The sequence below is a fragment of the Nannobrachium achirus genome (assembly GCF_963921795.1).
Source record: "Nannobrachium achirus genome assembly, chromosome: 9".
Lineage (NCBI taxonomy): Eukaryota > Metazoa > Chordata > Actinopteri > Myctophiformes > Myctophidae > Nannobrachium > Nannobrachium achirus.
In genome coordinates, this window is record NC_137818.1 from 53,982,405 (window position 1) to 53,995,978 (window position 13,574).

Sequence of the window (13,574 nt, forward strand, 5' to 3'; positions counted from 1 at the left end):
GGATCGGCACACTCGTATACTCATCGGAAGCGGCGCCGAACATTGGGTGAACATTGGGGAGCTCAAAAATGTATTTTAAACCATTTTTAATGGAATATATCGTCGGACAGAGTAGAATGGCTAGCTGGCTAGCGGCTAGCGAGCCAGGACCACCCACGACTCTACAAGCAGCTCGGGGTAAGTGAATTAATAAAAAAAAAAATGTATTGGATTGAAATAAAGCCGAACTAGTTCGGGATCGGCACAGAATGAGTTAATAATAATTTAAGGGTCCATTTGGTTTCATTTTACACTCTCAAGAGTTAAAGATCTATAAGGGTCCATTTGGTTACCAACTCTCCATCATTTAGCTGGGGACCACCTGGAACCCCCTCAAGGACCCCGGACCACTGGTTGGAAACCACTATTCTACAACAGTAAATCAAGTCGAGATACAAAATATAAAATGTAGAACAACCAAAAACATTGCAGCAAAGCACTGATATGGCACAGGACTAATCAAATCAAATCTGCCGTAGATATGGAACAGAGTGTTCAGCTGCGAGAATCATTCTCTACCAACAATGAATATTTATTAGGAGATTTGACAAAAATGAAAAATAAATCACAACAATGATCAATATGTGTGAGTGCACATTCCAGCCAAACTTTTGATGTAGAAATCCAGCATAATGCTTTCCAGGGGTAATAGCAGGGAATTAAAAGTCCTGAGGGTATCTTAAACAAGCATACCATTTGTACATGTTGCTTCATTGTATGACCACTAGAATACCAGAGCGTGGTGTAAAAACTATGTTGACTTGTGGACATGCTAGTCTCTCTCTACGCACACAAAAATATATTCTGCCCGGCCGAAACAATATCAGCTTCTCGATAAGAAGATTTGTAAACTCCGTGGGCACTTCAATGATAATATTTACCATAATTTAAAGCACAAAATAGATCTTTCAAGTAGCCACGCTGATGTAATATCGTCGTTGTCGGGTGGAAACCTTGTATCTCCAAGTTTCAAGTGTGTACGTTCTTTCGCAAAGTAAAGCCCTGCATCATCATACAAGGCCGTCACACAAAGGTAGTGAAAACAGCAGATCTACAAGCACACAACGCCTCGCACCGCGAGGCGTTGTGTGCTTGTAGATCGGCTGTTTTCACTAGTTCAAATCATTTTTAAAATGATCAATGCAAAACGAACGGATTTGGACATACAAGGTTTTCATCGGACAACGACGATATGTGACTGGTACTGAAAATAAGGAATATGGTTACATTTACACAAACTCAGTATACATGGCCACCAAAAGTAGTTACAAACTGTAGGCTATTTACAACTATGCAAGATTATGGTAGAAAAATACATAAGGGGTCAAGGCATTCAGCTAAATCTTGCAAAGTCGTCGCACGGTTTCGTCAGCAGCGTCCAAAATCAGCTACTGGTTCTCCATAGATGTCCATGGAGTCAACGATAAATACAAAAATATTATTATGGGGTTCGAAGGGGGCGGAAAGAACCTGTCTTCTCTTATTCATGATTACTCCACTCCTTTCATGAACTCCAAGAACTCTGAAAGGGGGAAAAAACAGGGAAGGAAGTGATTAGCTAATAGTTACTGAAACCTGAACTTTGAAAGGGATTGAAAGGCCTTGATGGCAACGTAATGGCTGGTTTTACTCTTGGTCGCATGCTGAAAATAGACGATCCACAAGCTCACGGCGCTGCGGCACGCTGTGAGCTTCTAGATCTGCTATTTAGTGACTTTAAGCAACGCTACGGCAGATGACAACGGTAACCGGAAATGATCAGTGCTCGATACAGGGCCGGCTGCAGGATGAAATGACTAAAGGCCGGGGCTCTTGAAAATTGTGAGGGGGCACATATTTTTTATATAGGCTAGTAATAATGAACATTCATTTTATTATCTATAATACCTACAACAGATGCCAGTTTTTGGGAGCTGAAATAACAGCTGCTGCTACTGCGCTGTGGTTTAGGTGATTTTAAATTGCAGATTAGGAGTAATAATAATCAGTTAATTATTATATGGGGCAACTGTGTTTCAATACTGTTATTGTAATCTCTATGACAATGATAATATTTAGCGAATATTTGTGTTGTTTTTGATATTTTCTTGACTTTACATAGAATATAAACTGAGGGGACACAACTTGCAACTGAGGGTGCAATGCCCCAGCAGGCCCCCCTGGCTCGATAGATAAACCTGCCGGCGTCGCGGCCGTCTCTACAACGCTAGAAGGTCCCTTCCCACGTAGCGTCAACTACGTCTGCTGCGTAGACGCGTCGACATGGGAACAAAAGCGTTCAGTGAAAGGGGTGGGACCCCGTCGCCGACGGCTGTTTACTAAACCTTTATTTTGACTGCTACAGCGATTACGTCATAGCAGCTATAGTCCCGCCTCACGTTGCGGTAGTAGAAACGGGCTGCTTAAACTGCCTATTATCAGAGCGCTACAGGGGGTTGGATTAGAACCTGTATCCTCACACTCACCATCACAGGATGAATTAAAGTCTCACAAGGGTATACGTGCAGTGGTAAAGCATAATGTTTCGTGTGTGTTTTATTTGACTCACCGTCGTAGTCGATTTTGCCGTCGTTGTTTTTGTCTCCGTCCTTCATCAGCTCCTCGATGTCGTCCTCTGTGATGGCCTCTCCGGTCGACTCCAGCATCACCTTGAGTTCGTCCAGGTCGATGTAGCCGTCTGCGTTCCTGCGAGAACGACGCAAAGAGTTCATGAGCCTGTGTGAATATTTTTTTTTTTTTGAAAAACGTATGTTTCTATGTCAGTGGTGCTCAAATATTTTCATGTGACAAGTAGGTCGGGAGTGGCTTATTGTCGGTATCAGCCGGTAACACGCGGGAGTCTGTCCCCGTTACAATGCGCTAGACCCCTGGGAGATGGACTGCTGAGGTGGAGCGCCACACCTACCATCAGCTCCCAGTACTTGCCGCACAGCTTGCCAAGCCGTGCTACTCATGCGCTGAGTTGGCGGTGCCCGGAATCAAACCCATGACCATGTGGTCCAAAGGCGAGAGCTCTACCGACTGAGCTACCCGAGCACTAGTGTGAAGGACCCCCAAAATGATATGTATTTGGCCACGGACCCCCATCTCAAAGTATTTAGTTCCAGGGACCCCCCAGAAGCAAAATTTGAGTTACAAACGTTCGCTTAAAAAATACATACAGGTATATTTTCACGACACCTTTGAACACCTTTGAAGTAAGTGAGAAGAGACCCAACTTCTCTCCAATATGGCTGCTGTGAACACAACCTATTGGGGCACATGTTGGGCCAGGGCCGGGGACTGGTTGCATTCCATGGGCCTAAAGGCCGGGCCATGCTGTACCTACAGCAGCACACCTTTAACCTACAAAGACCACAGCGATGCATAGGGAGCGGGAATAGCTTAGTGTTTATCTTTTAGATCAAAGCGCTAAAGCCCTGCTGTAAAACATGATCACATCGTGTGTGTGTGTGTGTGTGTGTGTGTGTGTGTGTGTGTGTGTGTGTGTGTGTGTGTGTGTGTGTGTGTGTGTGTGTGTGTGTGTGTGCGTGCGTGCGTGTGTGTGTGTGTTATAGCTCCAAAATTAGAAGGTGTTGTGGGTACAAGAACACCATTTTTAGTGCTCTGACAAGTTCCAATGCTCCATTCTAGTCTACACTGTGGGGGCCAAGGGAACAGAATGGTTTTTCTCGTGTCATGACTCATGTCCTGCTTTTTGTTTAGTCTTTTTTTTTTTTTTTCGAACAAACTCAAGCTTAATGCGGGTTATTCAAAGTCCAGAATTCAATGTCTGCTGTCACAACAGAGCACTGTTTCCCATATAGTTATAATGTATCAGAGTGCAATTTGTACAAAAGGACCCCAATGTAAACAAGCCTTTATGCTTTCTTGGGTTTAAATCCTATTAGTAGACCTTATAGGTGAACTGTACTGTCCTGTGCTTTTCCTATGTGAACTGCAAATAAAGTATTCAATCAATCAATCAATCAATCAATCAATCAATCAATCAATCAATCAATCAATCAATCAATCAATCAATCAAAATACACCTCCCATTTGGCCATTCTCTCAGAGAAAATAGCCACCAATCAGATTAAAATGCCGGGGTGCCCGCTGGCCTACTGGTCCAGGCGCATACCACTTAGGCATTGCCACATAGGCATTGTTGCCAGGCGCCGTCGCCGGTTCGATTCCCGATCTAGATGACCTTTGTCGCGCGTCACTCCCCATCTCCCCCCCATTTCCTTCTACTGTCCTTTCAAATAAAGGCATAAAAGCCCCCCCAAAAAAAACAAATCTGAAAAAAAGCTTTTCATATTGCCCAAGTTCATCCATGGTGGTCGCTGGTCGTGACAGACGACCGTCATGTGAACCGGGACAAGTTCAAACCCTATCTATGCACTTTCATGATATGATATGTCACAATATGACAGTCATGTTTCGGGGCTAGGTTTGAACATACGGTACATGTGGGAGGTGAAACGTTGTGGAACTCACTTGTCGAACATACGGAACAGATCTGCCAGTTCCTCCTCTGTCTTCCCTTTGCTGTCGTCCTTCATACACCTCACCATCATGACCAGGAACTCGTCAAAGTCCACTGTCCCACTCCCTGTGCACAGTGGTGGGAAAAGGAACAGGAAAGTTACATAATGCTGCAGGTTTAAATGCTGGAGTGTTACAACTTCACTAACTGAAGGCCTAAATGAACACTTCAACAGTGCTAAGAGACATTTGCTCTCAGGCTACTACTATAGTTATTTTCTGGAGTAGGCTACTTTATCATTTTGAAGGCTAAAATGCAAACAACAACAACAAATCAAAAGCACTAAATGTCAAATCCGGGGTAGAACAGTTACAAGTTACATAATTAACTGTATTACTGCCAGATGTTGTTATTTATTTATTGGGTTTTGTGCCAGCAAAAGCACCTTACCTTTGCGATGTTATAGACAAAGATGTATTCATTTTTTTTCATCATTATTATTTTCTTTTCTCCTTAAATAGGTGTACTTTGGCTATACTAGCAGTAGAGGGCAGCCTCATGCAAGAATTAATGTGAAACGGGCCGCTGCAGCTTCCATACATTCAGGGCGCAGAGTCGCATCAGAGCAATAGAACGACAGCTAGCAGCCAAGAAGTGAATTTGGACATTATTGATGTTTACGTGAGGTGGAGATTTCAAAGCAGGATTACAGGAGATGCTTATACTGTACACAACCGCGCGACCCCTCATCAGTTTACAGACATCAAAACAAGGTACAAAAGAACGAGCCAAAGAACGTACTATTGGCAACGCGCCGCCGGGAAAAATGGGGCGAACGGGAACGTCCAAAGCGGTAAAAGAGTTAAGCTTTAAAGGTCTTATTTATTTATTTTTTATCCCACGATTTTTGTAACCCATTTTTTCACCCGGTGCCAATTGCCTAAGCTGTAATCCTGGGCTCTACTCTCCCTCTGCCAACCTGGGGAGGGCCCCGAACTGAGCTCATGCTTCCTTCAATGCATGAGGAGTGAGCAGGCCGCTTCTTATCACCTGACAGGGGGAGCTTCCCCGGTTGGACGTAGCGCGTGGAAGGAACACGTTATTCCAACCAGTTCTATTCCCCTCCATCAGGCGCCCCGGCTGGCCAGGGGAGGCATTATAGAGACCAGGATTACTGCATGTTTTTGTGAGGGTATCTACCCTAGGAGACACGGGGAGAACATGCAAACTCCACACAGAAAGGCCCTTTTGCCAACCCCACCTAGGGTGTGGGCACTGATGACGCGGAGGAGGGAACACGCCCCCAGCACCCACAGTGTCCCCCGGCGGGAATCGAACCCAGGACCTTCTAGCTGTGAGGCGACAGCACTATTGACTGCGCCACCGTGCTTTAAAGGTCTTATGACATCAAATTTAAATGTTCTTTTTTTTAGGCTTTTTCTTTTCATGTTTCCTGACCTAAAAAAAAAAAAAAAAATCAGTGTTTTTTCTGTAATCTGTAGTTTTGTGAATGATTAGGCTCATTGGCCTCCCGACGTACGCATCACGGTCAGTGGAGTTATAGGGGAGGGTGTATCACACCTTTGCTGTTACTTTACTCTGTGTGTGTATTGTTCCAATGCACCATTTTCCATTTACCACTTTGGTTGTTGTGTTCCAAAAGAGGCGAACGATTGAAGCTAGCCTGACACCTGATGATTTTGGACAGATTAAAAGACTACCCTCTCACACTATAAGATTTGAAAAAGACTCAAATATTTCTGTCTTTAAATGTGAGATGCCTCTTAAGATTTTGTGAGATGCCTCTCTTTGTTCTCTCCTCTCCATAGTCTAGCCGGCACAGATTGATCCTATCAACTTTAAACGTATTATATTATCAACTTAGAATGTTTGGAATAATGTACTTTATGATACACAGTGAAATAAAGGGCTGTCGTGTCAGCAACGCTACCGCTATAGCCGGCTGGCAGCTCAGCGGCTTGGGGAATGAATGGCTTTTGTCTCACTAGCGTTCCGTTTTGGTTGTTACGTCATTGCACTCATTCAGACTCAGCCCCGATTTGCAAAAATACACTTAACGATTGAGTAACGACCGAATTACAGGAGCTCGGGACGCGACTCGTCTTGATTTTATTACGACTGTGAAATCGTTTTCAAGTCATCAGTTGTAAGAGGGCCTTAACAGGAAAGTTCCTGAACTACGACACCTACAGGAATCTAGGTATATTTTCTTCAAAAGACAACAGAACACAGAGAGAAAAAACCTGCCATTGCTCACTGGAGTGGAGTTTTCAATTTTAACATTTTAATACAGGTTTTAAGGACCAGGAACATTTACTAAATGAAGGCTAACATGCAAAAGAACACTTCAATTGTGCTAATATTCAGTCAGACTTTGTGATAGTCTAGTGGTCTAATGGTCAGACTCTCATCATAGAGATTCCGTGTTCAAGTCCTGGTCAATGTGGTATTAAATTCACTAACTGCAGGCCTCAACAGTACTAAGTGGCTTAGTGATTGCTCAATTAAGTGTAGTATTAGTAAGCACCACCGTAATTCTGCCCTTTGAACACACCCTCCTCCTACTGTCAATATACCCCAACCCCCTCCTACTCTTCTCTAAAAAACTCTCAACCTCTGAATCACGTAGACAGCATCTCAGCTCATTGAGCTATCTGCTGGTTGCTATGACACAGCTTTTCTCCTCCTTTGACTATCTATCTATCTCTATTCTCTCTTGAACTAGTTGGTGCTGACTGGATTTGAACCAGCACACTCCAAAATGTCATCCTACAGATATCATGCAAGAGTAAGAGAACAACTTCTGAATCAACCACAGTGGTTCAGCGGTTAAGATTCAGGCCTCGCATACAGAAGAATCTTGGGTCAAATCCAGGACCGATGTTCTTCCAAGATTTACCTGGCTCTTGTAGGTCTGTAATAATTCCTTCAGTGAACACCTCGCAACTCGCAAGACAACAACAAATTAATGAAGAACCATGGTGGTGAAGTGGTCAACATAAATGACTTTAAATCAGAAGGTTCTGAGATCAGAACCAGCTAGGACATTTTTGAGCGGTGTTCCTGGAAGGAGCAAAGCTCCTAGATCTGTCTTTGTCCGGGCTCTGAAGCGTGGCCTACATCTTGGCACAAAGAGCTCAAAGTTAAACGTTTCCCTGTGTTTGCGTTTTGTTGGTGTAAATTACCCAGGGGTGTCGCACCAAATTCTGGGCCCTGGGTACTTTAACCATTGAAGAATAGCAGATATGCAAGCTTGTAGATCTGCTATTTTTTTTTTTATCATGAAAAGGTGTGCGGAGTCTGAATATTTCAAATCCTTCTAAGGGTTTTTGAAAAACCTATGTTTCTATGTCAGTGGTGCTCAAATATCTTCTTGAGAAGGACCCCCAAAATGATATGTATTTGGCCACGGACTCCCATCTCAAAATATTTCGTTCCAGGGATCCCCCAGAAGCAACATTTGAGATACAAATGTCTGCTTAAAAAAATACATATATTCAAAGATTTGCACACATTTTCACGACTTTTCAAAAATAGCAGATCTACAAGCTCGCAGCTTGTATATCCCCTTGTGACGCCCCTGAGTGTGGCCTACATCTTGGCACAAAGAGCTCAAACGTTTCCCTGTGTCTGCGTTTTGTTGGTGTAAATTACCATCTTCATCCACCTCGTCAATCATCTCCTGGAGCTCCTCAGGGGTGGGGTTCTGACCCAGCATCCTCATCACCTTCCCGAGCTCCTTGGTGCTGATGCAGCCGTCCTCTGCATCCTGCACGAAGATGTCAAAGGCAGCCTTGAATTCTGCAAGGGAAAACCAAAAGAAAGAGAGAGACACACAGGCATGAGTCACTAGAAAGGACGAACACCTGTGACATTAAGAACGATTGTAGTTATCAATAAAATATCACAAGAAATCCTTCTCTAGATTTAGCGGTGTGCGTCGATATACAACAAAATAATATCGTTCCGTAGGCCTATTCAACGTCTAAAATGTGAGTACTTTTTTTACGCACCATTTTTCTGCTCCTCTGTGAGCTGCTCAACCTGTAAAGAGTGAAAACATTTCAAGAGTAAATAAACACATCTGCTCATTCACAGGATGCTCTTTTGTATCACATGTACAATGTACTGTAATACTAAAGCACAACACAACACCAGCCTTCTGAGTCCAGACTTTTCTTGGGAAAGGGAGGTGATAGAACCACAGATTTATGTTAAGGTGGTCACAGAACCTCTCCTCGGGACCTGTGCACCTCCAGATGTCCTGGCTCTCTCAACTATAGTTCTGAAAGCCTTTTCCGAACTGGAAGATTTTCTGATGTCTGGAGTATGAGTTGGCCTACTGTACATGCATAAAATGCATCCAATACTGCTCTCAAGGTTTACGGTTTGATCTTTTGTAGATCCCTATAGGCCTGATTCACTGCCTTTAAAAAAAAGTTTTTAATTTTGTTTGATCTTTGTACTTTACTTTTCTTTTCTGCTTAATCATTTGTATTCTTTTTGCACTTGTGCTTCATTTTTGCTCTATAAAGCACTTTGAGCTGCAGATCCGGTCATGAAAGGTGCTTTACAAAGTCGCAGTTTACTGTCAGAACTGTCACAGGCTCACAGCTTGTCCGTATCCGTCCGTACGGGTAACGCGGGACACTGTGGTTCCCTTGACACATCACTTTGACATCACAGGTGACATCACAGGTTACATCACAGTGATGTCAGATACTCAGAGCAGGGATCTCCATGCATATACGGACATAAACTAAACTAGTTTAGTAACTAAACTAGTGAAAACAGCCGATCTACAAGCACACAACGTCTCGCACCGCGAGGCGTTGTGTGCTTGTAGATCTGCTGTTTTCACTACTTTTGTGCGACGGCCTTGTATGATGAAGCAGGGCTTTGCTTCGCAAAAAAAGAAGTACAAATTTGAAACTTGGAGATACAAGGTTCTGCCCGACAATGACGAATGACGATATACTCACTCTTTGTCTCAGGACCGGGATATGTGGACAGTTCAGAAACCTGCCTACCACTGACATCATCAGTAGGCACATTTTGTCATTTCAAACAAGATGTCAAAACCTTTTTATTTATTTTGTAAGCATGCTAACTCTCCAGGAAGAGAAAGGCTTTAGTTTCTATGAGCTGGAATTATGGAATCCCCCATGAATGATGATGTCATTGGTTGGCAGTTTTCTGAACTGTCCACAGCTAACCCAGCCCACCAATGAGACAAACAGCGGATAGATAGATATGGTGGCAACTTATTATGAGCATTAGTGAGAACCACTGTATCTGGTATCTGAAGGTATGGTTGAAATTGGGTGAAGTGCATCTTTAAGCCTAATACTCCATCGCCAGTATCCGTCAATGGCGTTGGTTTGTGTAATAAACAGATTTCAAGTTGTTTTTCCAACAAACAATGCTGCCAAAATACGAATTAGGCTTTAGGCCGCAAAGGCTCCATTTTGGGTTGTGGTTCCTTGACACAACACAGGAACTATACATCAAATGTCTGGGACAGTGAGTGGAGGCGAAGTTAAAAATAAACGGGCCGGATCAGAAACCACAGATAAAGCAGACAATACACAGTGCTTTAAATTAGCATAGCAGCGGATCTGTCTCAACAATGGAGCCCTAATCCTGCTAAAGCTACCGCGAATGAGAGAGCGAGACAGCTGCTTATGTAAGAGTTAATGTCCCTCCCGTCCACTATAAATTAAACACGCACACTCACACACACACGCACGCACGCACATGCACGCACGCACACACGCACATGCACGCACGCACGCACACACACACGCACGCACATGCACGCACGCACGCACACACACACGCACAATCCTCTGGTGATGAAATATGAACATGGCCACATGGGGACATTCCAGGGTGTTTCGGTTGTCTCTTAGCAAAGCGGGCCAGAGTGAAGGGAGCAGCCCCATTCCATCCATCCAGCATCAGCCGTCCAGTCAGAGATAGACAGATAACCATACAGCTCTTATGGGGCTCACACAGATAATGCTGGAATTCAGCCTTGGGGGGGGGGGGGGGATAGGGAAGGAGGGAGGGGGAGGGCAGGGGGTTCTTCTCCACTGGCACCACAGGAGCACGAATGCAGGAGCGTGGTCTGCATGAGCCACAGGGCCAAAATTAGACCCCCTGGCAAAGTGGGACTGGACTGGTCCATGTGTAGTCATGAATGAGCCCAGTCGGACCACAAGCTTTTTGGTACGTGGCCCGTCAGCCATCCCTTCTGAGTGGCCACTCATGAGTGGCCCCCCTCCACCCCCTTATCCGGCCCTGATAGGACTGAAGTGGGAGAACTCGTTCTAGAGACGTATATGGACTCCGGGCTCCTCTGACACGGCCTGGGGTGTTGATGATGAGTACGGCCGGGGCCGTGCCAGATAGCGCCAGCGGTAAGGGGGGGTGGGGGGTGGAGGTGGGGGGTTGTCACCCGTCTGTGTAATGTCACATAGACTAACACACCAACGGAAGAGGACAAAACAAAGTGTGTGACTGTGCACCCTGGAACATTCTGTGTAGCGGTATATAGCCCAAAATCTGTTCTGTTTATATAGGAATTGTCGTACATCCCAAACTATGGCCAGTGTTCTGTTGTACTAAATTAAGTTATTAAGAAGTCTGACAAAGAGTTCATCATTCGTCATAAAAGATTCAGTCGGACTCACACAGCTTCAGTGAAGGGTTATATTAAGGATTTGGGGTTATACATGATATCATCAGACATGCAACATCCAATCGCACGATGACGAGATTAAAACTTGTAACTTTTCTTGTCCACATCCTCCGGGTTCATTTAGCTCAGAGGACGTGACGGATGGAAGCAAATAGTCTCAAACGCGGTTAAACGATAAAACAAAAGCTCTCGGAGAGAGTCCCCAGCAAGCACATCAGGACCTGGACCAATCAGTGACGTCTCGATTGGGGCCCGATCACAGCCCATATGGGGATGATCTTGACGTCATTACCAGGACGTCATATGGACTTTTTTGTTTGACAGGATTATTGTTATTGTTTGTAATGTTAGTTGAAATATGAGCATATACGGTCATATAAAACTAGTTATGATATTCATCTGGCCTAGAATATCACCTGATTTCAACCAACATAAATCCTGTCAAACAAAAAAAGTCCATATGACGTCCTGGTAATGACGTCAAGATCATCCCCATAATGGGCTGTGATCAATCGAGACGTCACCGATTGGTCCAGGTCCTGACCGTGCTTGCTGGGGATCGTGGATGAGAGCGGAGACCTACCGCGGCCTTGTAGATGTCGTTCATGTCGCTGCCCGTCTGTCCGTCCTCTCCGTCCGTCCGATGCTGTCCTGCACAGAGGAGGGAGCCAGGGGGTCCAGCTCAGAGGCAGGACGTTCCCCTTGGCACGGGGGGTTTTATAGCCTGGAGCCTGGCACTGTCTGGACCATCCCTCGCGTGCACGCTGGCGTGTGGGTGCGTGTGTGTGTGCTTGTGTGTGTGTGTGTGTGCATGTGCGTTTGGCCAATCAGTCACAATCACTGGGCTCAGATAAAAATGTTGCTGCTCTTAGGATGGGTGGGTGGGGGGCAAACTTTGGAATGGAATGAGGTGTCTGTGTGTGTGTGTGGGGGGGGGCACACATGGTGAACCCTAATCTCCTGGGAGGGAAGGGGGGGGGGGGGGGGGGCTATAGAGACACTCAACATTCCAGCAGAACCGGAGCAGGGGAGCAGAGGGGCTGCGTGTGCCGAGGACACCCAGACCCCCCCACACCCCCAGAACCCCACCCCGAGCCCCACACCACCAGACCCCCAGATACCTGGAACACCCACGCCACCGTGCCATCTTGACCACTACACACCCAGGACCCCGACACCAAAGCGAGAGAGAGAGAGAGAGACAGAGAGAGAGAGAGAGAGAGAGAGAGAGAGAGAGAGAGAGAGTGAGTGAGTGAGTGAGTGAGTGAGTGAGTGAGTGAGTGAGTGAGTGAGTGAGTGAGTGAGTGAGTGTGTGTGTGTGTGTGTGTGTGTGTGTGTGTGTGTGTGTGTGTGTGTGTGTGTGTGTGTGTGTGTGTGTGTGTGTGTGTGTGTGTGTGTGCGCGCGTGCGCGCGTGCGCTCGGGTGCGGGCGCAAGCGCCTGTGTTTGGATAGCTGTTGTTGGGTCAGATCAGGTAAGCTTATTTTATGCCAGTTATTTGTTTGTTTGACTGTGTGTGCAGTGTAGATTGCGTGTGTGCGTGCGTGCGTGCGTGCGTGCGTGCGTGCGTGCGTGCGTGCGTGCGTGCGTGCGTGCGTGCGTGCGTCATGGCTTTCAGCATTGTGATTTAATGTAAAATGTACTGTCCATGTATACTGGTGGTTCTCAGATCTGTGAAATGAAAAAGACAAAGATTATTATTTTTAAAATGTGTACTTCCAGGAACCTTAATCACCATATTAACAATCAGAGAGGGGGGGAAATACATCAAAAAGTATTGATACAAAAGTCAAACGAGATTATCACAAGACGAATACAAAATACTGGTGGATAAATGTAGAAATAGGCATTTTGAAAATACATTTGATAAAAAACTGATGCAATGATTAGTCAATTCATGATTGCCAAATATTGCATTAATTGATTAATTTAATCTAAGAATAAATTAATCATATACAAGTGTTTTTTCATGGTGTTTGGAGCAGGCAGCTAAAAAACCACTGTGTGTGAGAGTGCAGACCAGTTACCGTTGAAAGGAACTAAACGCTAAACTGAATGCACAATCCTATACAGAGCTGCCTCTATGCCTGTACTTCACATACAACAGGATACTGACCATGACACTGACACCAGGATACTGACCATGACACTGACACCAGGATACTGACCATGACACTGACACCAGGATACTGACCATGACACTGACACCAGGATACTGACAGCGAATACTGACACCAGGATACTGACACCATGACACTGACACCAGGATACTGACACCATGACACTGACACCAGGATACTGACACCAGGATACTGACACCATGACACTGACACCAGGATACTGAC

At 45.2% G+C, this 13,574-nt stretch overlaps 1 protein-coding gene across 1 annotated transcript; it reads right to left on the minus strand.

Moving 5' to 3' along the window:
* Positions 1-1,529: 1,529 nt before the first annotated feature.
* tnnc1a (troponin C type 1a (slow)) lies at positions 1,530-11,838 on the minus strand (the record flags this gene model as incomplete). Its single annotated transcript, XM_080733567.1, has 6 exons — positions 1,530-1,561; positions 2,588-2,724; positions 4,519-4,633; positions 8,183-8,329; positions 8,542-8,572; positions 11,815-11,838. The coding sequence occupies 6 exons, from the start codon at positions 11,836-11,838 to the stop codon at positions 1,530-1,532; spliced, it is 486 nt and encodes a 161-aa protein (XP_080589693.1).
* Between the last annotated feature and the right edge of the window lie 1,736 nt (positions 11,839-13,574).